The sequence below is a fragment of the Saccoglossus kowalevskii genome, chromosome 4 (genome assembly GCF_978046115.1).
Source record: "Saccoglossus kowalevskii chromosome 4, keSacKowa6.1, whole genome shotgun sequence".
Classification (NCBI taxonomy): domain Eukaryota; kingdom Metazoa; phylum Hemichordata; class Enteropneusta; family Harrimaniidae; genus Saccoglossus; species Saccoglossus kowalevskii.
Genome location: NC_140644.1, coordinates 13,951,587 through 13,978,899, shown reverse-complemented (window position 1 = coordinate 13,978,899; position 27,313 = coordinate 13,951,587). Strand labels below are relative to the sequence as shown.

The window sequence follows — 27,313 nt, the reverse complement described above, 5'->3', positions numbered from 1 at the left end:
AAGTTTCATTTGAAATGTGATGATTAGTACTTGAGATATCAGTGGAAAAACCGAAAATTGACTAATCATTATGCAAATTAGGTAATTAGTATCCACGGATTATTACCAAAAACTAATCAAAACCTAGCATTAGTTCAGAGCATCTATGTACCAAGTTTCATCAAAATCCAATGAGTGGTTGTTTAGATATCAGTGGAACAGTCATGGAACCACTAAAAAATAGCTAATTATCATGTAAATTAGGTAATTAATATGCACGGATTTTTACCAAAAATTAATCAAATCTGCGCATATGTTCAGAGCATCTATGTACCAAGTTTCATCAAAATCCAATGAGTGGTTCTTTAGATATCAGTGGAACAGTCATAGAACAGCTAAAAATTAGCTAATTATCATGCAAATTAGGTAATTAACGAGCATGGATTTTTACCAAAACCTAATCAAATCTGCGCATTGGCCCAGAGCATCTATGCACCAAGTTTCATCAAAAACCGATGTATGGTTCTTGAGATAGCAGTGGAACAGTCGGACACACATACACACATACACACATACACACATACACACATACACACATACAGACACACTAACTGCAAAGACTCCCATTTTGTGCTTCGCACATGGGAGTCAAAAACTACACACACATTACAGCTCAAACCTAATTAGGCCTGTGGATTATTTCAGAGCATCTATGTTCTAAGTTTCACTGAAATATGATTAGTTGTTGTTGAGATATTCATAGAACAGACACATACATACCAGTACATACAGACGGGGTATAAACTGCAAAGACTCTCATTGTGTATACAAGTTTACTTTCCCCAAAGAGGACAAAATTTGACTTGGGCTCTCAGAGGATACAACCTGCAGTCCTTGATTTGAGGCTTCTTGGTTCCATCACTTCTATCATTTCACAGGCTGATGAATCTCTCTGACTGCAATGTTTGTTTTGAACTAAACAGAGATTAAATTATAAATTTCAAATCTTTTATAGAAATAATTTTAAATATTGCACAATGACACACTTGTACACTGTAGAAGGTGTTGTCAAATACATGCAGTAAATTTCCAAGTTTCATTTCTAAAAAGTAATCAAATTTAGTCAATAATTTTACTTTTGATAAAGTCATGCACCTCCCCCTCATATTAAAAATATTAAGTTCTATAAATAGTAACCATAATCTCCCATTCCCAGACTTCCTGCGCTACTTATTCGATTTGAAACCTCCCAGACAAGCTTACACCCCTATTATGGAATGCTGCTTTCCAGACAGTATTTCCCATGGTAACCTACACCACACTGACAATACCAGTAACTTCCGTTTCTAGCTGTAGAATTACTGACACAGTTGCCATGACCTGAACATTGCGATGGTTGATAACGCTGCCAGTATGCCTTGTACAACCCATTGTGTAACCATGGTTTCTCTGCAAAAAAGGAAGCTATAAATCTATTACCACAATTCACAAATTCGTAAATCTCACAAGTGGGTAAAAATTGCAAAATTTTGTTGAAAAGGCAAAAAAGGCAATTTTTATTTTATTACAGCATACATATATTCTGAATTCTCATGAATAAAGCCAAAAAAAAAACACGACTCGATATTTCATATTTTTCAGTTGTTCGCTTAGGGCAACAAAAAATTTTTTTTTTGCCTAAACGCAGTCTATTTATCACATCGACTTACTCGCTCCATTCCAGTGTAGTATTCCAGCAGTTTTCAGTTTCTCTGTACCTATTGTATCCTTCCACCCAAGACTGTCCACGTTCCAAGTAGAATCCAGTTTTGTCCATTGACCATGGTACATCATCAACATCACCGGCTGGCTACCAAACTTCCACAACTTTTTCTTAGCATTCTAAAAGCATGAACAAAAATAGACAAAAATGAGCTGAAAACATTATTAAAATGTTGACCAAATAAATGAGTAGATGTCTTACAAGGAAATACAGTTAAAGAGCGGCAGTCATCACGCCGTGTCCTGTTCGATATGGGACTCATAGCAACGTATACAACGCGTGTAAAATACATTGTTTATTTACATGAAATTCAAACATGAGCTGCACGCGACTACTGTGCTTTAACTAACTAAACTTTTTAATTTTTTGAAGAAATATTATAACGATAATATTTTATCTACTGGTATATATCGGGCGAAAAATGATAGGAGGGTTTGCATGTTTATAAATGGCAAATAAAATGAAAATTTTACCTGGTTCATCCAAAATTCAGCTTCATCCACCAGTTGTTTCTCTCTGTAGTGGAGTAAATCAATAACAAACACACCTGCGTTAAAGGTGGGCTCAGATTCTGAGAACCGCTTACCATATCTGGAAAAGAGGATCATGGGAAGTTTTGGAATTGTAAAATTTTTATTCAAGTATTCATGTATAACATCAAAAATTCAACACTCTTTAATTTGGCTTGAATTACATATTATTCTAATATATTTCTATAAATCAGCAAACCTCATTTAAAACTATTCGAAAATAGAAAAGAAGAAGTCGAAAATATCATTTTTTAACCAAAATGTCAAAATATTACATTGAATATTGAATGTACTGGTAGTTGATTGTAACAATGTGTACGTCGGTATTTACCATCACTTTTTACCACAAATGACAAAAATATTCATCAAAATTAGGGAATTGAAGATATCATCACGAAACGAACAAATCTGAAAAAGGTCTACCTGTAGGACCCATATGTATAATATCAAAGCAATCAGACTTGTGGTTTTTAACAAGAAGTCGAAAATATCATTTTTTACTAAAAATGTCAAAAAATTACATTGAATATTGAATGTACCGGTAGTTGATTGTAACAATGTGTGCGTCGGTATTTACCATCCATCTGAACCACAAACACCGGGCTGCAGTAACTGACAGGCCAAATCTTTGTGATTTTTTTTGGCATTAACCTAAACAGTCAAAATAATTGCTATAGACTTCATAAATTTTCAAAAATGAGTCTGAACTCTAATTCTACTGCCAATGGAATGGAAGTGACCAGTTCACAGATCTTTGAAATGCAGACTTGATATAAAAATTATTAAAACTTGACGAAGACGGTAAAAATTAATTTTCAAGATAATGTACATGTAATACCTTTCAAAGAAGACTTTTAACACTTTTTCATCAAAGAAATGTCCATATGGAACTATATCTCTCGAAACTGCCACCAATGGCGTTTTGGCATCTTTCGCTATATTCCACAAATCTTCGATTGGTTGCTGAACAACACAGTCAGCATCAATGTACAATGCTTTTTGTAAAGACGGAAAAATTCTATGAAATAAGAAACAAGAATTATTTGCAAGTATGCAGAGAACACAAACTAAGTTCAAAATTGACATGCAAATCAGAAAAAATTAGAATTCTTAATTTGAAATCAGAGGTAGAATTTGTTGTGGGTTATTAAAAAAGAAAATGTGAACAATGAGAGAAAATATACAAAGCATTGGAGAGATAATGGAATAAAAAAATTGTCAGGCATACATGAATAACATTTTCAAGCAGTCTCTCAACTGAGATAGCTCCGCTGTTAGCAATGCATATTTCAATTAAAGAACTGAAGATATCAACAGAAAATGAACAAATCTGAAATAGGTCTATCTGAGGTACCTACATGTATAACATCAAAGCAGAGTGGATTTGCTGTATTTAACAAGTCGAAAATGTCACTTTTTACCAAAAATAACAAAAATATTCATCAAAATTAGGGAATTGAAGATGTCGTAATGAAATGAACAAATCTAAGAGAGGTCTTCCCAAGGTACATATACACTAAGTATTAAAACAATAACAATTATCACTCATATGATAAGCTCCGCTCATCGAAGTTGACAGAGGAGCTAAAATCATATTCCTACAGCCCTCCAGATTTCCAACCACTGTTCGAATCACGCATGGTTATGCAAACTCAATGAGAATATACTTCCTCACAAACCTGATTTCTATCGAATTGGTGACTTGGTTAAAAAACATAGATCTGATTGGACAAGCTGCTTCATCTATGGTGATATAGCAATTTTTTAATTCAATATTTGGTATAAAATTTGGCAGAAAGTTTTCTAATACTTTACAAAAATATAGGTACTGGGGTAATATATTTTGAATGATGTACATTTACCTGTCAAAATAGAATCTTGCAAAGTTAGCCAGACTGGCTAGGTTACCGACATCTTTTATCGATGAAAACACATGTATTCTACCAGACAACCACGAATCATTCAGTTCAATGACATTAATCTGCAGTAAAAAAAAAAAAAACATACTGAAACTATTGAAGCCTTTCCTCAGCTGAAGTGGTTGATGGAACTCGCTGATTGACTACCATGGTGTCAAGTCCGTGTTTTCTACATTCATTTTTTTGTTTGTAATTTTATATATCAGGAAGAATGATGATGTGCTTTCAATTATTAGGTGTATACCGATAATTATGGTGGTCACACTGAGCACCAGACACTGTAAAATAAATTCCCCTCAATCTGTATCTTCTAGTGAATGAATTACGGTCAGCCATTTTGTCCTCTCCATACTTCCAGTGCTTTTTTTGCTTGTTTTTTTAGGGGGTAGTTTTTAGGTGTAATAATAGTAAAATCACAATGTCACTGGTGTATTATATAGTAAAAAGACAACTTTACATGATTACAAACATATCAACATTTCGCAAAACAAGTTTGTGGTCAAATTTGATAGGGGTTGATTCTCAGAACCACACAAATTCTTTTGATATTAACAACCAAAATTCTGACCAAATCTACCCAACATTTTTAGATAGCAATAATCATGGAAAGCACGCTAACATACCTTGTCTGTCACCTGCAAACCACAGCACTGTAGATACTCTTTAAAACTCTCTGCTGGTTGCCCGGCAACAACAATGTGAAACTTAATGTTACTAGGCAACCTTGCTGTGTGTAGGATTGAGTTTATCAAAGTAGCAACACCTATGCAGATAGAAAAATAAAACCTCTAGCATACCGGTAATAGCTCTATTAGAAGTGTATTTCCAATAGATTGAGGCAGACATATAAGTATAATTTTTATGGAACATTAAAATATTAATTATTTTAAGTAATACACCTCTGGCCTTTAAGTAAAGTATACTATTCAAATTCCAAGTATGGTAGAAGTATACTTAATTTATATAAACAATCATATTTAAAGAGCGGTTGGGATGATCGTCGCGCTGCGTCCTGTTCGATATAATGACTCACAGCGGCGACCATCGCCCTTTAACACACGAAAAAGTAATTAATTTAGATATAAATATGAGAAATCTTATCTGTGATAAAAAAGTTGATTGTACAAAAGAATTTTGCAAAGAACATGCCAAACCATTGCCTTGGGTAATCATTGAGATAAAGACTGTAGTATATACTGGGGTACATTTATCCATGAATAAGGATGGACCACTACATGTAACTTGACTACAGAACCAAGTCACTCACCTATAAAGTGGTCATTATCAGCGGAAATAATTATATGAATATCATCACTTATTCCAGCGTTCTCTTTGCCAGGAATTACTTTTGTCATCACTGTCTTTTCTTGATCACTTTTACCTACATCTTCAGCACTCAATTCATCTGAAGTTGCTGTCATGGCAACAATAGGCATACATCTGTAGTTGGCGGGACCCAGGCGATTACATCTCGTATCTTCAGGGCATTCGTAATTCCCAAGCATGCAGTAATCTAGATCTGAAAGTGACAAAATACAAAACTCAAAATTTCTTTACTTCACAGGATTTAGATTTGCTTAAATTCACACTGGTTAAAAAAAAAAATTACCTTTCCATCTTCACTGACAACTTTTACCTGTCACAGAACATTCTAAACTTTTTGTAGATATTTTTGCACTAACAAATGTAACAGGAAACAGTAAATAACTTTAACAGTTTTTTTTCATTTAATGTCAAAATACTGTAAAATCATTTATTTTTATTGGCATTTAATTTCACTATTTTGATGTTTTGAGCAATTTCACTGGGTTCTCGAGAAACAACGAGTTCCTATGTTTATCTACAAGTTCAGGTGGATTTAATTTAAATTAGCAAATTTAAATTATCAATGAAAATAGCATAATTAAAATGAATGCATTTACAGTACTCGTAAAAAAAAAAAAAATGTTATTGTACATCTGTGGTTTGACCAATAATATTAATAATAAAGAACAGCGTCATAAATATCAAATGTTGCGAAAACATTTTCATATAAACGACAGAAACATTTGGCTTTTTAATTTATCAACTCCAGGAAGCCGTTTACCTAAAGAATGCTCATTACCTGCAATGTACACACCACCACTGGATTTCCCAATCCATTTCACCAAATCACCAGGATGACTGACAGACATTTTTAATAATCCATTACTGTTGAAAGCTATAAAAAATAAAAAAAAATTAATCATGAAATTTGGATTGGGCAACAATGTGAAGTTTTGTGAACATTTAGAGAAAAAAAATGTGTTGAACTTCTCATCATTGTATGTTGAGACAAACATTGGGATGTGCAATGCAGAGCAAAATATTTCAATTACAATATCATGGAAAAAAATTCAATGTTGCAATTATGATTAACATATTCAACACTAATTTGATTAGATGCAGGCAGCAATTTTGAAAAGTATGTTAATTTTTTCAACTGTAAGAAAAATGGTTGCTTGAATGAGGTAATAAAATATAGTATATTCACAACGAAAAAAAGAAAATTTGTGTCTATAAGTGGCGCATTTCTTCCACGGGTTGTCATGGGTAGCAAGGGTCCCATATCAAAGCACATGTCTGCGATGACCATAACTCTTTAATTTACCTGTAAATCACTACTATATTACCATATAAGGAATTAGATTGCTGTTTATGCTAATGAGATTTTTACATTCACCAATCACAGTGAGCCTTACATTTCAGTTACCTTTAACATCCCTATCATACACAGACACTGATTGGTTGATGGCACCAAAACTCACCTATACACTGAGTTAGATTTCTACATAAACTTTCCAACATTGGAATATTCCCTTTAAACTGTTCAGCTGCTATAAAGTCCCCTCCATTGGAATCAAACCCCTGTATCAATAAAAACAACATATGTAGAGTGATTAGTTAAGTACAATAACCATTTTATTAGTCAGACCTGATTTTTTGACATTAAAAACAATATTTATTTTTTTAAATTTTCTTGTGTTCAGTTAGTAGACATTTTAGCCAATTCCACAAATACTGAATATGAATGTATCTCTATTACATTGCAGTGTAACAGTTACTATAGCAACACTCTCAGCTCAAACGCCAATATTTATACAAATATTAAATTCAACTCAAAACTGTGATTACATACTGCATGTGACAACTGACCCTATATACTACCGGTAAATAATATCACATCTTTCCCCTATTAAAATAAGATTTGAGAGAAACTTTACCTCAAAGAATACAAAGTTTGTTGATTTCTTCATGCTAGTTATGTCAATTCCATTGAATTTATGAATCAACAAATCTCTTCTAACTCTAAGGGGAAACTCTTGGTCGGGCAAATATCTGGATAAAAAAAAACAAAAATATTTTTCATTTTAATTATTCATGACATTTTGATTTTCTATCATTAGGATTCCATCACTACTGTGGAATACTTTATTTTAACTGGAATTATTTTTTGCTGAAAAATCTTTTTGGGTGTTTTGTATGGAATTTATTTTCACTGATTTTTGACGAGTTGAATGCGAAACATAGGAAAAAAAGTATATTCGCTGGAATTTATTTTCACTGAAGCATCCCTTCAGCGAAAATAGCAAAAATAAATTCCAAGCGAAAATAAAGTATTCTGCAGTATACGATGTGTGCTGTGTGGTTACAAATCATTAGAGCAACATTACCTAGGGATGCAGAATCTTCCATTGCCATAGTAACCAGGACGGCATCGACACTGATACTGAGCCGGACCAGTATGGTGGCATCCTGCATTCACATCACAGTCGTGAAGATCAGCTTCACATATATCAATGTCTAAGACAAGGAAAAATTGAATAAAAATTGTGTTGAGCCAAATTATTGTTGATTGCCTGCAGTTACTCACAAATAATTCAACAATTTTGTGTACAGTCATTAGCAATGAATTTTCACACGAAAGCTCAAAAAAAAAAAAATAGATAACTGTATTGTTCATGGCAAAATCAAAGATGCCTGCCATCAAATTATTACCAGTGAACTGTTTGATATTAAATTGAGCTAAACACAAAATATCAAAATAATATAATCAGATTTGGATTTTACTCATCCCATGAAAAACACAAGACTTTAAGAAAATAACCGTGTTCAATTTACCAAAATTATTTTTGAGGGTAACAAAAACTTGAACTTCATTAATGGTCTGGTTGCAAATAAAAAGATGGATGTTAATGTACCTGCGACATAAAGTCCGGTTCCTGGTTCACCCATTCTCGTTAGCCAGTTTTTCTGTGGCTGAATCTTACTCATCAAGTACCCATCACTACGCACTGCTATACACTGGTCTATATCAAGACATTTTTGTAACAAATTCTGATAAAATAAAAAATTTAAATGTAAATCTATTTATAGTTTCTGTATTGAACACCAACGAATGTGCGATATACCATACGTTACTACCTAGAATTGAAAAACCTTGTATCACGACCGCTGCCAAAACTTACAGCGCTTGTTAAACGTTCAAATATTACCTTTGTATGAGGTGTACGTTCAAGGTTATTGACGTCACATTCAAACACTTGCATTTGTTTACATTTGATGCAGAAGCATACGATGTAAATAGAAACCCATCACTGAACGCAATGTTCACACAGCGCAAAACAGTTTTTGTTGTCATTTTGCCAATAAATTATTACCATAAGCAGGTAAAATATGTATAATAATATGAGGTTATTACGAGTATATCGTAAAGTTTGCATGTAGATAGTACAGCGAGGAGTATCAACAGACGCACAACAGAGGTCGATGCGACGGTGTACTGCCTGAGTGCATACTTTGGGGTATTCTCATAATAACCTTATTATTATACATCTTTTCCTTCCAAAGATACATCATGGGAATGCCGAAACCCAAATTGTTTAAAACAGAATCAGCTAACTTCTTTGTGTGGAGTCCAGTCCAACCCTGGTGGCAACCTTGTTTGTTTTTATTATTAGAGGACGCTCCTGCGCATAATAATTCCATATTTCTAATTCGCATTTCCTAATATGGTAGGATGAAAATACCTTGTAAAATACCGCAAAATTACGGCACGCTGTAACTTATGGTGTTACGGTTACAGATGTATAATAATAAAAGTCATCACAATATTTCCACACAGTATGCACTTAGGCAGTACAGAGTCACATCAACCTACAGTACAAGTTGGCAAATACATTCACCGTACATCTTTTATGCATACTTCGCAATGTTCTCAATATAACCACATGATATAATTACATTGTATAAAAAACAAATTTAACAAACCTGTTTATCATTATATGAAGAACCTAGCTTCATAATCATATTGCCATCACTGCTTTTATCTAAAATAGAAACAAATTTGTATTTTCATGTCAGTTTGTACTTTTCGATTTGAAATCAAAGAGGGTGGCAATTATTTTATTCACATATGTCTGATAACAGTCATTGACAGTAGCCAGTCATGACACAATTATTTTTTTTAATTTCTCTTCACTTACAATTTTACCATTTTTTCCAGGCCACCCTCTATAAACTACTGTGATCCATGCTGTAATAAAACCATCACCAGTGGTTTAAACATGCTCTGATGATATGAATATCAGCAAATATAATATTAATGAAAACATAATTCCAATACATGTATTCATATCCATGAAATATATTTAAGAGCACTTTAAAGTAAAATCACCATTCTAAGCATGCTTTTTTTTAATATAAATAAAGATTCAAATACAGGCATATCGATATACAGCTTGAGTTCCTGTATTACCCCTTTGAACATCATACATATATTTTTTCTCGTCCAAATTTTAGCATTAATTTTCACATTTTAAAATATTTTTTAATAATTTCTTTTTAATTTTGGATCAAAAGAACATAATTTACCATTGCCTACTAGTCTCGTTCAAAATAATTTTAAAAATATGGAAAAACTCATGCAGGTTTATTTTGTGGAAAGAATTAAAATAAGTGTGAATTATAAGAAAGAACTTCTCAGAGGAATAAAGATTAATGTTGATAATTATGAGAAGTTACTGCAGGAATAGAGGGGTTGCAAATCAACATGCTCAATTGGTGCAAAACTTGTTACCTTTGTAAAAATCAAATTTGTCTTTTTTAATGATTGGTACAGAAATATTGTTTTCTTTGGCATATGTTAGATAGCTGTGCAGTGGAGAATAGAAATGACAAACAGACAAATGCATATACAAGTACAGCAAACAGTTAACATAACACATTGTAGTATTGATACAACATAAAGTGTAATAACAATTGTTAGGAATTAATGTTTTCAATGATATAATCTTTTCCACTATTTTGGAGCTACACATTGCGAATTTATATGTATTTTTTTATCATTTTTTTGATATTTTTGGACTCAATGGACATAACTCAACTTTATCTACATGTTGTTATCAATTTTTCCAACAAATAAAAAATGTCACTAATTTCATAAATTAAATTCAAAATGGCTGCCGTTTTGAGCCTTAACATCTCAGTGAAGATAATATCCAATTAAATTTGATTATTTAAAACTTATTACTCACATCTGTTTGTTGATTTCCAGTCTTTCGTTCAACTCTGCATTCTTTCTTTTCAATTCTTTCTCCTGTAATCGTTTAATTCTTTTTTCCTTTTCTTTCCTCAGTTTATTTCTAAAATCTCTTGAAGGTGATTTTTTGGTTTTATATTCTTTTTTCCTTCTCTGTCGGTATTCATTCAACCATTCAATAAATTTTTCAACTCCTGGAAGATATTGAATTAATGTTAATTAAAAAAAATCATGTAATAATTATTACAATTTAATTAAATTATAATAAATAATTCTCACCAATCTTGAGTGATGTTGTAGGATTGTAACCAAGCAACTGTCGTGACAAACTGATATCTGCGTAGGTTTTCAACAGGTTTAGGAGCCTGGAAGTATAAAGAAAAAAAAAATGAATAAAATATTAACAAATAATAAACTTCAAGACACTCCAAGAGTGCATATCTCATCCACAGTTACAAATTACTTACCCTTACCCTCCATCCTAATGTGAACATGAAATTTGCTCATAAATCCATGGTGAAAAGTTCAGTTTATAGGTGTTCAAGAATGATCAGAATTAGGATTACAATTTAAATAGATATTTTACATCTATAACACACCAATGCATTGAATATATTTTACATCAGACATACCAGAACAGCCTTCTTTCCCACAGCCTCTTCCAAGTATCCAATCATTTTAAGAAGGTTTTCCGGATGACCGTATCCCAAATTGAAAACCTCCCCACAACGTCTTGGAGTGTACGACAGTGTTGCCATGACACCATTTATGATGTCATCAATATAGGTGAAATCACGCTCTAAAATACCATCACTGAGAGGGAGAAGAAAAAAAAAGTGACGCTGTAAAAATGCAAATTAAAAAACTAGTGACATTTAATGGTTTTATTACATTATTAAAAACGCAAAAATGTAACAATACATAAACATACCATAAAAATCAAACTAAAACATACTTTGTTTCAAATTTTGGCACTGGTTCATTTTCTAGAATCTTCTCGGCAAATTTGTAGACTGCCATATCAGATCGACCCCATGGTCCATAAACCGTGAAGAATCTAAGTCCAACCATCGTAAGATTATACGTTGCACAGTAGCTATATGATAATGTCTCATCAGCAAGCTTGGTAGCGGCATATACATTGCCCGGTCGACTTAACGACTCTGTGATGACAAACGGCGTAGCAGAATCATGGCCGTAGACGCTAGAGGAAGATGCGAAGATCAATTTGCAGTACTGTGGAAAACAAAAGAACATCTACATATTGCAATATCCATTATTAATACACATCTAGCACCAAAAACAATATTTTGCGACTCAAATATATTAGCGTTAATTTCAATATTTGTTTCAAACAAATACTTTCCTTTGTTTACAGAATGTTAATAATCACGCAAACACTGCGTAGTAAGACTCCCATACAATGAGTTTTTGTAGGCATTACAGAATAATATTCTCTCACTAATTCATCACTATCCAACTGGAAAAAAGGCAAATACGATGTAATAACATTACAAAGTTATCACAAGATTACCAAACTCTGCCACGTGTCAGTCAATCCATCACTGTTCTGCTTTCAGAAGTATTTTGCGGTATTCCAGAGATAACAGCAGAGTACAAAAACAAGCTAGAATGTTTTAGAGTCATCTCGTTACTTCAAATTATCAGACTCTCTAATATATTGAAACTATATGATGTAATTAAAAAATACTGTAAACCATTTTTTTTTTCGCAGCAAAAAATTTTCAGGATTTATGATTTTATGTCATAGGAAATTTGCGAAATTAAATTAAATGAAATCCACAGAAATACATATATAACATCAATTGAATTCAAGGCTTCCATCGGCTAAAGAAGAACTAATGAACTATCATCGCCTTCCAGGGTACAGGTATCAAGTTAATTTTCACAATGAAGATTTCCCATGAGCCATGGATGTTTATTACTAAAAAGTACACATTTTATTGTTTTTAACAATCACTAACTATAAATATTACAGCCGAATTCATCTAAATTATTACTGATGAAATTAAAAATATCTGAAACAGGAAAACTTACAGGAAATTTCTTCATTACTTCCAACAGGTTCAGGTAACACTTGATATTTTCCCTGATATACACAAGAGGGTTGTCAAGAGAATACCTGACACCAGGTTGTGATGCCAGATGTACCACGTGTGTAAAGCTGAACATCAGAAAAGTTTCTTCTAAAAACGCTGCATCGCATAAGTCACCCTCGAACAAACGAACTCCAAGTTTATGAAGTTCGTATGCACGGTCCTGCAAAATATACGATAAAAATGCCATCACTGCATGTTCCTATACATGCCATTACAACTACGGTACATTGATTTGTAACTGGTAATTTATTTTTGTTTTTAACATTTTTTTTCTTTCATTTTGACAATATTTTAGCAGATCACCCCTTCTCCAAAATATAAGTATGGTGCATACCCTTGACATGATGTAACATTGACGAGAAACAAATCTATTTTTTGTTTGAACCTTTCTGGACGCACAATCCCTCACCTCTTTCAATCTGACATCGTAATATTCGCTAAAATTATCAATACCAACAACAACATTCTGAGATTCAAAGGTCAACGTCCTTGCCAGGTGGAATCCAATAAAGCCAGCGACGCCTGTGATGAGTATAGTCCGTGGAGCATCTTGAATTTCAAATCTGGTAGTTCTTTTTTCAACATTGGCCAATGATTGGTGTAATTGTAACAATGAAACTAAGCCAATGACTCCGACTATAAAACACATCACGACTAACACGGTAACAATGTTCTTGAACATCAAGGTATTTTTCTTTATTTTGCGCAAGTTATAAACCATCATTATCCCTTCCTGCCTTGCATATCTTGAATAATGTGTTGTTTCCGATATGACATTGACTTGCCATAGTAATGTAACCAGGATCCTCAAGGTGAATCATACCATCCAGTTAACCAAAACATGGTGTATTATGGTGTCTGCCTAATAATACTAGAATGTCTTGACAATATAGCTTTATATGATACATCTTTCTGCAATTAAAGACACAGTACTAGCAATCTGCTGTTTCATCATAAATCTTCTGTCTTAAATTGGCTGGATAGAAAAAAAAAATGTTAAAACATTGTTTTGACATTATTTTGGCATTCTCATCCCACTCAATTCATATCCTATGCTACATATATTCCTGGAACATATATACATGTATGAATAAAGCAGCCAATTTTCTAAAACGTTAAACTATGAAGTCATCATGTCGTGCTCGAAATCGTCCCCTGTTTCACGACACTGATGGTTCGAAAGCACGCCACCAACGGACAAATTTATCGGACACGTGTTGATCTTCATCGCCTTTGTTTTAGTGTAACTTTGCATATCAATCCAAATGTAATTTGTGTCGTGGGTTCACCGTTTAAATATCTATTGTACTTGTTCGCACTTGTATTTTCAGTATTTGTGAAGACGTGACGTGAACTGAAGATGTGGTTCTCTCGCGTACATCAATGCCAATGTACAATATGAACAAACGATTGTCAACATGTTCTGAATCAAAATTTACACATCAGCTTCAACACATGTACCATACATAGGTGTATTGACTCGAATTTACACCCGGAATGAAAGAAAATGTACATCCAACGAAATGTGCACATAACCATCAAATTTAACGTCTATCTCGGGCCGATCCCAACTTGAAAACACGAGTCTTGTTTGAGCTCCATTGCTACACTTTACCCAATAGACTCACCAGAGTGACATCCACGAGTTCAGTATAAAATCGCTGTTATCGATGGTAGAAATAACGCATGATGATGCCGTGGTCGATATCATCCATCAAAACACACCCCAAAAGAATCCCCAGAATCACCCATAATTTATAGTGACGTAAAGGTAAACGCAGCTGTTACAATGCATGGCTGCCCTCACTCGACAAATTTACACGCGCTTTTGTTTTAGGCATGAAATTTCAGAAATGGATTATTAGGGTTTCGAGCCCATTTGGTCGAAACCCTTTTGTAATTGTTCCGTTTATTATTATTATTAGGGTTTCGAGCCCATTTGGTCGAAACCCTTTTGTAATTGTTCCGTTTATTATTAGGGTTTCGAGCCCTATGGGGCGAAACCCTATTGTAATTGCTTTGATTATTATTAGGCTTTCAAGTCCCTTCAGGCTTGAAAGCCTATTGTTTTTGTTATGTTTATTATTAGGCTTTCAAGTCCCTTCAGGCTTGAAAGCCTATTGTTTTTGTTATGTTTATTATTATTATTATTATTATTATTATTATTATTATTATTATTATTATTATTATTATTATTCTTCCGCCAACTTCAAATGACTTCTTCTCTGAAACGGCTAGACCGTTTTGCCTGAAAATTTGTATATACCTTCTACATGTCATGCCATTAAAAGTGACTGAAACAGATTTTTGATTAGTCACGTGGTTCGGCCGCCATCTTGGAACTCATTAAATATGCATGTCTCTTGTATCTCAAAAACTATTGCATGTACAAACATGGAACTAACGGTATGTTGAAGGCAACGGACAAGAGAATTGGCCAAAATATTCGTTGACCATATATGGTCATAGAACTCATTAAATATGCATGTCTCTTATATCTCAAGCACTATTGCATGTACAAACGTGAAACTGATGCTATATTGAAGGAAATGGTCTAGAGAATGAGCCAACATATTCGTTGACCATATAAGGTCATATACCTCATTAAATATGCATACCTATAATATCTCAGGCACTATTGCACATACAGACATGGAACCATTGCTATATTGAAGGCTTTGGACAAGAGAAATTGCCAACATCTTCAATGACCATATATGGTCATATAACTCATTAAATATGCATGTCTCCAATATCTCAAGAACTATTACATGTACAAACATGGAACTAACGGTATACCGAAGGCAATGGACAAGAAAATTGACCAACATATTCGTTGACCATATATGGTCATAGAACTCATTAAATATGCATGTCTCCAATATATCAAGCACCATTGCAAGTATAAACATGGTACCAATGATATATTGAAGGCAATGGACAAGAAAATTGGCCAACACATCCGTTGACCATATATGGTTATAGAACTCATTTAATATGCATGTCTCTAATATCCCAAGCGCTATTGCATGTACAAACATGGAACAAACACTATATTGAAGGCAATAGAAAAGAAAATTGGCCAACATATCCGTTGACCATATATGGTCATAGAACTAATTAAATATGCATGTCTCTAATATTTCAAGCAGTATTGCATGTACAGACAGGGTACCAACGCTATATTGAAGGCAATGGAAACGAGAATTGGCCAAAATATCCGTTGACCATATATGGACATAGAACTCATTAGATATGCATATATATAATATCTCGAGCACTATTGAAGTTAGAGACATGGAAATAGCGCTATAATGAAGGCATTGCGCCAGAACGTCGTGTAACCTACATGTATATACATTACACAAATCAAATCTTCAAACTTTTTCTTCCCAAAAATTAATGGTGTTATGGCCCTTCTTTCTTGAAAGCCGTTAATAGCTGCTCTGCAGCTATATTTATTATTATTATTATTCTTCCGCCAACTTCAAACGACTTCTTCTCTGAAACGGCTGGACCGTTTTGCCTGAAAATTTGTATATACCTTCTACATGTCATGCCATTAAAAGTGACTGAAACAGATTTTCGATTAGTCACGTGGTTCGGCCGCCATCTTGGAACTCATTAAATATGCATGTCTCTTGTATCTCAAAAAATATTGCATGTACAAACATGGAACTAACGGTATATTGAAGGCAACGGACAAGAGAATTGGCCAATATATTCGTTGACCATATATGGTCATAGAACTCATTAAATATGCATGTTTCTTATATCTCAAGCACTATTGCATGTACAAACGTGAAATTAACGCTATATTGAAGGTGATAGTCAAGAGAATGAGCCAACATATTCGTTGACCATATAAGGTCATATACCTCATTAAATATGCATACCTATAATATCTCAGGGACTATTGCACATACAGACATGGAACCATTGCTATATTGAAGGCTTTGGACAAGAGAAATTGTCAACATCTTCAATGACCATATATGGTCATATAACTCATTAAATATGCATGTCTCCAATATCTCAAGCACTATTGCATGTACAAACATGGAACTAACGGTATACCGAAGGCAATGGACAAGAAAATTGACCAACATATTCGTTGACCATATATGGTCATAGAACTCATTAAATATGCATGTCTCCAATATCTCAAGCACCATTGCAAGTATAAACATGGTACCAATGATATATTGAAGGCAATGGACAAGAGAATTGGCAAACATATCCGTTGACCATATATGGTCATAGATCTCATTAAATATGCATGTCTCTAATATTTCAAGCAGTATTGCATGTACAGACAGGGTACCAACGCTATATTGAAGGCAATGGAAAGAGAATTGGCCAACATATCCGTTGACCATATATGGTCATAGAACTCATTCAATATGCATATATACAATATCTCGAGCACTATTGAAGTTAGAGACATAGAAATAGCGCTATAATGAAGGCATTGGGCCAGAACGTCATGTAACCTACACATATATACATTGCACAAATCAAATCTTCAAACTTTTTTTTCCAAATTTAATAGTGTTATGGTCCCTTTTCTTGAAAGCCGTTAATAGCTGCTCTGCAGCTATATTTAGGCTTTCAAGTCCCTTCAGGCTTGAAAGCCTATTGTTTTTGTTATGTTTATTATTATTATTATTATTATTATTATTATTATTATTATTATTATTATTATTATTATTATTATTATTATTCTTCCGCCAACTTCAAACGACTTCTTCTCTGAAACGGCTGGACCGTTTTGCCTGAAAATGTGTATATGCCTTCTACATGTCATGCCATTAAAAGTGACTGAAACAGATTTTCGATTAGTCACGTGGTTCGGCCGCCATCTTGAAACTCATTAAATATGCATGTCTCTTGTATCTCAAAAACTATTGCATGTACAAACATGGAACTAACGGTATATTGAAGGCGACGGACAAGAGAATTGGCCAAAATATTCGTTGACCATATATGGTCATAGAACTCATTAAATATGCATGTCTCTTATATCTCAAGCACTATTGCATGTACAAACGTGAAACTGACGCTATATTGAAGGAAATGGTCAAGAGAATGAGCCAACATATTCGTTGACCATATAAGGTCATATACCTCATTAAATATGCATACCTATAATATCTCAGGCACTATTACACATACAGACATGGAACCATTGCTATATTGAAGGCTTTGGACAAGAGAAATTGTCAACGTGTTTCATGACCATATATGGTCATATAACTCATTAAATATGCATGTCTCCAATATCTCAAGCACTATTGCATGTACAAACATGGAACTAACAGTATACCGAAGGCAATGGACAAGAAAATTGACCAACATATTCGTTGACCATATATGGTCATAGAACTCATTAAATATGCATGTCTCCAGTGTCTCAAGCACCATTGCAAGTATAAACATGGTACCAATGATATATTGAAGGCAATGGACAAGAAAATTGGCCAACATATCCGTTGACCATATATGGTCATAGAACTCATTAAATATGCATGTCTCGAATATCTCAAGCGCTATTCCATGTACAAACATGGAACAAACACTATATTGAAGGAAATCGAAAAGAGAATTGGCAAACATATCCGTTGACCATATATGGTCATAGATCTCATTAAATAAGCATGTCTCTAATATTTCAAGCAGTACTGCATGTACAGACAGGGTACCAACGCTATATTGAAGGCAATGGAAAGAGAATTGGCCAACATATCCGTTGACCATATATGGTCATAGAACTCATTCAATATGCATATATACAATATCTCGAGCACTATTGAAGTTAGAGACATGGAAATAGCGCTATAATGAAGGCATTGGGCCAGAACGTCATGTAACCTACACGTATATACATTGCACAAATCAAATCTTCAAACTTTTTTTTCCAAATTTAATAGTGTTATGGTCCTTTTTCTTGAAAGCCGTTAATAGCTGCTCTGCAGCTATATTTAGGCTTTCAAGTCCCTTCAGGCTTGAAAGCCTATTGTTTTTGTTATGTTTATTATTATTAGGCTTTCAAGTCCCTTCAGGCTTGAAAGCCTATTGTTTTTGTTATGTTTATTATTATTATTATTATTATTATTCTTCCGCCAACTTCAAACGACTTCTTCTCTGAAACGGCTGGACCGTTTTGCCTGAAAATTTGTATATACCTTCTACATGTCATGCCATTAAAAGTGACTGAAACAGATTTTCGATTAGTCACGTGGTTCGGCCGCCATCTTGAAACTCATTAAATATGCATGTCTCTTGTATCTCAAAAACTATTGCATGTACAAACATGGAACTAACGGTATATTGAAGGCAACGGACAAGAGAATTGGCCAAAATATTGGATGACCATATATGGTCATGCAACTCATTAAATATGCATGTCTCTAATATATCGGGCATTATTGCAAGTACAAAGATGGAACCAACGCTATATTGAAGACATTGGACAAAAGAATTGATCAACATAGTGTGTGACCATATATGGTCATAGAACTCATTAAATATGCGTGTCTCTAATATCTCAGGCATTATTGCAAGTACAAACATGGAACCAACGCTATATTGAAGACATTAGACAAAAGAATTGACCAACATATTCGATGACCATATATGGTCATAGAACTCATTAAATATGCATATCCATAATATCTCGAACACTTTTAAAGATATAGACATGTACCCAAACCTATATTGAAGACATTGGACAAGAGAACTGACCAACACATTCGATGGCCATATATGGTCATAGAACTCATTTAATATGCATATCTATAATATCTCAGGTACTATTGCACATACAGACATGGAACCATTGCTATATTGAAGGCTTTGGACAAGAGAAATTGTCAACATGTTCAATTGCCATATATGGTCATATAACTCATTAAATATGCATGTCTCCAATATCTCAAGCACTATTGCATGTATAAACATGGTACCAATGCTATATTGAAGGCAATAGCAAAGAGAATTGGCCAACATATCCGTTGACCATATATGGTCATAGAACTCATTTAATATGCATGTCTCTAATATCTCAAGCGCTATCCCATGTACAAACATGGAACAAACACTATATTGAAGGCAATAGCATAGAGAATTGACCAACATATCCGTTGACCATATATGGTCATAGAACTCATTAAATATGCATGTCTCTAATATTTCAAGCACTATAGCATGTACAGACAGGGTACCAACGCTATATTGAAGGCAGTGGAAAAGAGAATTGGCCAACATATCCGTTGACCATATATGGCCATGGAACTCATTAAATATACATCTGTATAATATCTCGAACACTATTGAAGTTAGAGACATGGAAATAGCGCTATAATGAAGGCATTGGGCCATAACGTCATGTAACCTACACGTATATTCATTGCACAAATCAAATCTTCAAACTTTTTTTTTTCAAATTTAATGGTGTTATGGCCCTCCTTCTTGAAAGCCGTTAATAGCTGCTCTGCAGCTATATTTATTAGGCTTTCAAGTCCCTTCAGGCTTGAAAGCCTATTGTTTTTGTTATGTTTATTATTATTATTATTATTATTATTCTTCCGCCAACTTCAAACGACTTCTTCTCTGAAACGGCTGGACCGTTTTGCCTGAAAATTTGTATATACCTTCTACATGTCATGCCATTAAAAGTGACTGAAGCAGATTTTCGATTAGTCATGTGGTTCGGCCGCCATGTTGGAACTCATTAAATATGCATGTCTCTTGTAACTCAAAAACTATTGCATGTACAAACATGGAACTAACGGTATATTGAAGGCAACGGAAAAGAGAATTGGCCAAAATATTCGTTGACCATATATGGTCATAGAACTCATTAAATATGCATGTCTCTTATATCTCAAGCACTATTGCATGTACAAACGTGAAACTAACGGTATATTAAAGGCAACGGACAAGAGAATTGGCCAAAATATTCGTTGTCCATATATGGTCATAGAACTCATTAAATATGCATGTCTCTTATATCTCAAGCACTATTGCATGTACAAACGTGAAACTAACGGTATATTAAAGGCAACGGACAAGAGAATTGGCCAAAATATTCGTTGACCATATATGGTTATAGAACTCATTAAATATGCATGTCTCTTATATCTCAAGCACTATTGCATGTACAAACATGAAACTTACGCTATATTGAAGGTAATGGTCAAGAGAATGAGGCACCATATTCGTTGACCATATAAGGTCATATACCTCATTAAATATGCATATCTATAATATCTCAGGCTCTATTGCACATACAGGCATGGAACCATTGCTATATTGAAGGCTTTGGACAAGAGAAATTGTCAACATGTTCAATGACTATATATGGTCATATAACTCATTAAATATGCATGTCTCCAATATCTCATGTACTATTGCATGTACAAACATGGAACTAACGGTAAACTGAAGGCTTTGGACACGAGAAATTGTCAACATATTCGTTGACCATATATGGTTATAGAACTCATTAAATATGCATGTCTCCAATATTTCAAGCACCATTGCAAGTATAAACATGGTACCAATGCTATATTGAAGGCACTGGGAAAGAAAAAATGGCGAACATATCCGTTGACCATATATGGTCATAGAACTCATTTAATATGCATGTCTCTAATATCTCAAGCGCTATTCCATGTACAAACATGGAACAAACACTATATTGAAGGCAATAGAAAAGGGAATTGGCCAACATATCAGTTGACCATATATGGTCATAGAACTCATTAAATATGCATGTCTCTAATATTTCAAGCAGTATTGCATGTACAGACAGGGTACCAACGCTGTATTGAAGACAACAGGAAAAAGAATTGGCCAACATATCCGTTGACTATATATGGTCATAGAGCTCATTAAATATGCATATAATATCTCGAGCTCTATTGAAGTTAGAGACATGGAAATATCGCTACAATGAAGGCATTGGGCCAGAACGTCGTGTAACCTACAAGTATAAACATTGCACAAATCAAATCTTCAAACTTGTTTTCCCCAAATTTAATGGTGTTATGGCTCCTTTTTCTTGAAAGCCGTTAATAGCTGCTCTGCAGCTATATTTATTATTATTATTCTTCCGCCAACTTCAAACGACTTCTTCTCTGAAACGGCTGCACCGTTTTGCCTGAAAATTTGTATATACCTTCTACATGTCATGCCATTAAAAGTGACTGAAACAGATTTTTGATTAGTCACGTGGTTCGGCCGCCATCTTGGAACTCATTAAATATGCATGTCTCTTGTATCTCAAAAACTATTGCATGTACAAACATGGAACTAACGGTATATTGAAGGCAACGGACAAGAGAATTGGCCAAAATATTCGTTGACCATATATGGTCATAGAACTCATTAAATATGCATGTCTCTTATATCTCAAGCAATATTGCATGTACAAACGTGAAACTAACGCTATATTGAAGGTAATGGTCAAGAGGATGAGCCAACATATTCGTTGACCATATAAGGTCATATACCTCATTAAATATGCATATCTATATTATCTCAGGCACTATTGCACATACAGACATGGAACCATTGCTATATTGAAGGCTTTGGACAAGAGAAATTGTCAACATGTTCAATGGCCATATATGGTCATATAACTCATTAAATATGCATGTCTCCAATATCTCAAGCACTATTGCATGTATAAAACATGGCACCAATGCTATATTGAAGGCAATAGCAAAGAGAATTGGCCAACATATCCGTTGACCATATATGGTCATAGAACTCATTAAATATGCATGTCTCTAATATTTCAATCACTATTGCACATACAGACATGGAACCATTGTTATATAGAAGGCTTTGGACAAGAGAAATTGTCAACATATCCAATGACCATATATGGTCATATAATTCATTAAATATGCATGTCTCCAATATCTCAAGCACTATTGCATGTACAAACATGGTACTAAAAGTATACTGAAGGCAATGGACAAGAGAATTGGCTAAAATATTCGTTGACCATATATGGTCATATAACTCATTAAATATGTACGTCTCAGTTATCTCAAGCACTATTGCATGTACAAACATGAAACTAACGGTATATTGAAGGCAATAGAAAAGAGAATTGCCCAACATATCGGTTGACCATACATGGTCATGGAACTCATTAAATATGCATATATATAATATCTCGAGCACTATTGAAGTTAGAGATATGGAAATAGTGCTATAATGAAGGCATTACATTGTGTAACATACACGTATATACATTGCACAAATCAAATCTTCAAACGTTTTTTTTTTCAAATTCAATGATGTTATGTATGGCGTTTACTTGAAAGCCGTTAATAGCTGCTCTGCAGCTATATTTATTCTTATTATTTTTCCGCCGTTTTTTCTAAGCACTGTAACTTGAAAAATAATGCTGCAATTTATTTGCTATTTTGCATGCTGATAAAGGGCCATGAGTTGTGGTGCATACTCAAAAAACAGCTATGTAGGTCACATGACCTGGCCGCCATGTTAGGTAGAACACAAACCGGAAGTGCTCAATTGCACCACTTTCTGAGGGTCTAGGAACTTCCGGTTTTTTTGTGTGGCATCATTGGCTCATGTCTAGCAAATATCAGCAATAAAATCTTTAGCGGTCATGTGACCTTGGCCGCCATATTGGATTTTCCGAAAATTAACAAAAAACTTTTAAAATCTTCTTCTCAAAAATGGCTCTTTCATGTGATTATACATTTGCTTTGCAGCACCTATGGGCATAGCCCTACAAAGTGACTGAAGCAGATTTTTGAAAAATGGCTTCCTTTGGCAGCCATCTTGGATTTAGTAAAAAGTGAAAGTACGCTATAACTTATGAACAATTTGCCAGATTTAAACCAAAGTTGGCATACAACATCCCTTCAATAAGATGATTATGTGTTCATGAAAATATTTCCCATGATTCAAGTGGTTTTGGCGGCCATATTGAATTTATCAAAAAATTGCAAAAAACCTCAAAAAATTATCTTCTTAAAAACTGCTTGTTTGTTTGACAATCAATTTAGCATATAGTATCTCTGTTGATAGCTCTACAAAGTTACTGTAGCAGATTTTCGAAAAATGGCTTCTTTTGGCAGCCATCTTGGATTTAGTAAAAAGTGAAAGTACACTATAACTTATGAACGATTTGCCAGATTTAAACAAAACTTGGCATACAACATCCGCTCAATGAGATGATTATGTGTTCATGGAAATATTTCCCATGATTCAAGTGGTTTTGGCAGCCATGTTGAATTTATCACAAAAATTCAAAAAACCTCAAAAAATTATCTTGTTAAAAACTGCTTCCTTGTTTGAAAAGCAATTCAGCATATAGTATCTCTGTCGATAGCTCTACAAAGTTACTGAAGCAGATTTTCGAAAAATGGCTTCCTTTGGCAGCCATCTTGGATTTATTAAAACGTGAAAGCACGCTATAACTTATGAACAATTTGCCAGATTTAAACAAAACTTGGCATACAACATCTGCTCAATGAGATGATTATGTGTTCATGGAAATATTTCCCATGATTCAAGTGGTTTTGGCGGCCATGTTGAATTTATCACAAAAATTCAAAAAACCTCAAAAAATATCTTGTTAAAAACTGCTTGCTTGTTTGAAAAGCAATTTAGCTTATAGTATCTCTGTTGATAGCTCTACAAAGTTACTGAAGTAGATTTTTAAAAATGGCTTCCTTTGGCAGCCATCTTGGATTTAGTAAAAGAGAAAAAGTTCTATAACTCATGAACTATTTGTCCTTGCATTAAGTTTATCATATTCCTGTGAAATCAAATCCATATGTTGTGTAGTTTGTCTGCTATCTTGCATTCTAGACATGAAACGTTCGTCAAATAATCACATCGAGCAAGTGCAATTTGTCATGAGCCACGCAGGCTCGAAACCCGTCATCGCTGCTATGCAGCTATATTTATTATTATTAGGGTTTCGAGCCCTATGGGTCGAAACCCTTTTGTAATTGCTATGTTTATTATTAGGCTTTCAAGTCCCTTCAGGCTTGAAAGCCTATTGTTTTTGTTATGTTTATTATTAGGGTTTCGAGCCCATTTGGTCGAAACCCTTTTGTAATTGTTCCGTTTATTAGGGTTTCGAGCCCATTTGGTCGAAACCCTATTGTAATTGTTCCGTTTATTATTATTATTATTATTATTATTATTATTATTCTTCCGCCTAAATTTTTGGTCACGCTTTATGTCAACGCCGTTGGACCGATCAATTCAATACTTGCCACAATGGTAAAGCTATATGAGATCTGGTGCATATCCTAAGTTCAGACACGTAGGTCACATGACCAGGCCGCCATCTTGGATTAAAGGCGAAATTTTCAATGCCGAATTGCGCACCTTTCTGAGGGTCTGAGTGCTCCAATTTTTTTATGATAGTAGCAGTGCGACAAGTGCTACAAATCTCATCAAAAAAAACTTTAGCGGTCACGTGACTTTTTTTTTTAGAATTTTTTTAAATTTTGTTTTGCATCTCATTTGCATAATTTTCGACAAATCAACTAACCCTGAATAACTTTGAAAGATCATATGACATAGTATTTAATTCCAAAATATCGAGTCCAGGCGATAAGCCGTTTTTTATAAGAAGATTTTAGAATGTTTTTTCATATTTTTTTGTTCTTTTATATGGTCACGTGACCTCATTTTATAGACATAATTGCAATATCTCAAGCACTGTTACAGATAGGAACATGCAACCAGTGCAATTTTGAAGTGATGGTACATGAAATTCTACTAACAAACAAGATGACCATATATGGTCATGTGATCTCATTAAATATGCATAAATGTAATATATCAAGCACTGTTACAGATAGGGACATGCAACCTGTGCAATATCGAAGCTATAAGACACGAGATGTGACTAACTAATGTGATGACCATATATGGTCATGTGACTTCATCAAATATGCATAAATGTAATAACTCAAGCACAGTTACAGACGGGAACATGCAACCAGTGCAGTATTAAAGTGATGGTACATGAAATTTTACTAACAAACAAGATGACCATATATGGTCATGTGACCTCATTGAATATGCATAAATGTAATATATCAAGCACTGCAAGAGTTAGGGACATGCAACCTGTGCAATATCGAAGCTGTGGGACATGAGATGTGAGTAACTAATGTGATGACCGTATATGGTCATGTGACGTCATTAAATATGCATAATTGTAATATCTCAAGCAGAATCACAGATAGAGACATGCAACCTATGCAATATCGAAGCTATGAGACAAGAGATGTGGCTAACTAATGCGATGACCATATATGGTCATGTAATTTCATCAAATATGCATAAATGTAATAACTCAAGCACTGTTACAGATAGGAACATGCAACCAGTGCAATATTGAAGCTATTGCACAACAGAAGTGACTAACACATCCGATGACCATATATGGTCATGTGACCTCATCAAATATGCATAAATGTTATATCTCAAGCACTGTTACAGATAGGAACATGCAACCAGTGCAATATTGAAGCTATTGCACAACAAAAGTCACTAACATATCCGATGACCATATATGGTCATGTGACCTCATCAAATAAGCGTAAATGTAATAACTCAAGCACTATTACAGACGGGAACATGCAACCTATGCAATATCGAATCTATGGAACAAGAGATGTGACTAACTAATGTGATGACCATATATGGTCATGTGACCTCATCAAATATGCATAAATGTTATATTTGAAACACAGTAACAGAATGAAACACACAACCTGTGCAATATCGAAGCTATGAGACAAGATATGTGACTAACACATCTGATGCCCATACACGGTCATGTGACATCATTAAATAAGCATAAATGTAATAACTCAAGCACTATTACAGACGGGAATATGCAACCTGTGCAATATCGAATCTATGGAACAAGAGATGTGACTAACTAATGTGATGACCACATATGGTCATGTGACCTCATCAAATATGCATAAATGTTACATCTCAAGCACTGTTACAGATAGGAAAATGCAACCAATGCAATATTGAAGTTATTGCACAACAGATGACAAAAACATCCGATGGCCATATATGGTCATGGGACATCATTAAATATGCAAGATTGTAATACCTTAAGCACTGTTACAGACAGGAACATGCAACATGTTTAGTATGAAGGCCATGCAATTTCCTTTAATATATTATTGTCAATGATGCTGATTTTGGAACGCTGCTAATAAGTCAGTGGGCTCGAAACCCGACATTGCTGCAACGCAGCTATATTTATTATTATTATTATTATTATTATTCTTCCGCCTAAATTTTTGGTCACGCTTTATGTCAACGCCGTTGGACCGATCAATTCAATACTTGCCACAATGGTAAAGCTATATGAGATCTGGTGCATATCCTAAGTTCAGACACGTAGGTCA

At 34.1% G+C, this 27,313-nt stretch overlaps 2 protein-coding genes across 2 annotated transcripts; both read right to left on the bottom strand.

Annotated features, from left to right (window-relative positions):
- Nucleotides 1-793: 793 nt before the first annotated feature.
- On the bottom strand, nt 794-10,939 carry LOC102807031 (uncharacterized). The gene is made up of 15 exons (XM_085497819.1): nt 10,745-10,939; nt 10,288-10,361; nt 9,480-9,538; nt 8,411-8,546; nt 7,883-8,012; nt 7,433-7,547; nt 6,977-7,076; nt 6,295-6,390; nt 5,458-5,709; nt 4,814-4,953; nt 4,134-4,252; nt 3,110-3,289; nt 2,215-2,332; nt 1,689-1,860; nt 794-1,428 (listed from the first exon to the last, which is right to left on the bottom strand). Exons 3-15 carry the CDS (start codon nt 9,516-9,518, stop codon nt 1,250-1,252), a joined length of 1,776 nt encoding a protein of 591 aa, XP_085353945.1. The 5' UTR covers nt 9,519-9,538; nt 10,288-10,361; nt 10,745-10,939; the 3' UTR covers nt 794-1,249.
- Nucleotides 10,813-14,642, bottom strand: LOC144355817 (uncharacterized). The gene is made up of 7 exons (XM_085497820.1): nt 14,498-14,642; nt 13,279-13,845; nt 12,808-13,029; nt 11,705-11,985; nt 11,382-11,562; nt 11,029-11,114; nt 10,813-10,943 (listed from the first exon to the last, which is right to left on the bottom strand). The coding sequence occupies exons 2-7, from the start codon at nt 13,591-13,593 to the stop codon at nt 10,937-10,939; spliced, it is 1,092 nt and encodes a 363-aa protein (XP_085353946.1). The 5' UTR covers nt 13,594-13,845; nt 14,498-14,642; the 3' UTR covers nt 10,813-10,936.
- Between the last annotated feature and the right edge of the window lie 12,671 nt (nt 14,643-27,313).

Bases quoted from the DNA above. Each gene is read 5' to 3' on its own strand.
- LOC102807031 (XM_085497819.1), bottom strand. From the start codon at position 9,518: ATGATTATGAAGCTAGGTTCTTCATATAATGATAAACAG. The intron at 7,077-7,432 runs GTAAAGTTTCTC...TTATTGATACAG, and splicing joins CAAACTTTGTATTCTTTGAG to GGGTTTGATTCCAATGGAGG. The intron at 4,253-4,813 runs GTATGTTAGCGT...TTTTTACTGCAG, and splicing joins GTTTGCAGGTGACAGACAAG to ATTAATGTCATTGAACTGAA.
- LOC144355817 (XM_085497820.1), bottom strand. From the start codon at position 13,593: ATGATGGTTTATAACTTGCGCAAAATAAAGAAAAATACCTTGATGTTC. The intron at 11,563-11,704 runs GTATGTTTTAGT...TCTCCCTCTCAG, and splicing joins GTGCCAAAATTTGAAACAAA to TGATGGTATTTTAGAGCGTG. The intron at 11,115-11,381 runs GTATGTCTGATG...TTATACTTCCAG, and splicing joins TGGGAAAGAAGGCTGTTCTG to GCTCCTAAACCTGTTGAAAA.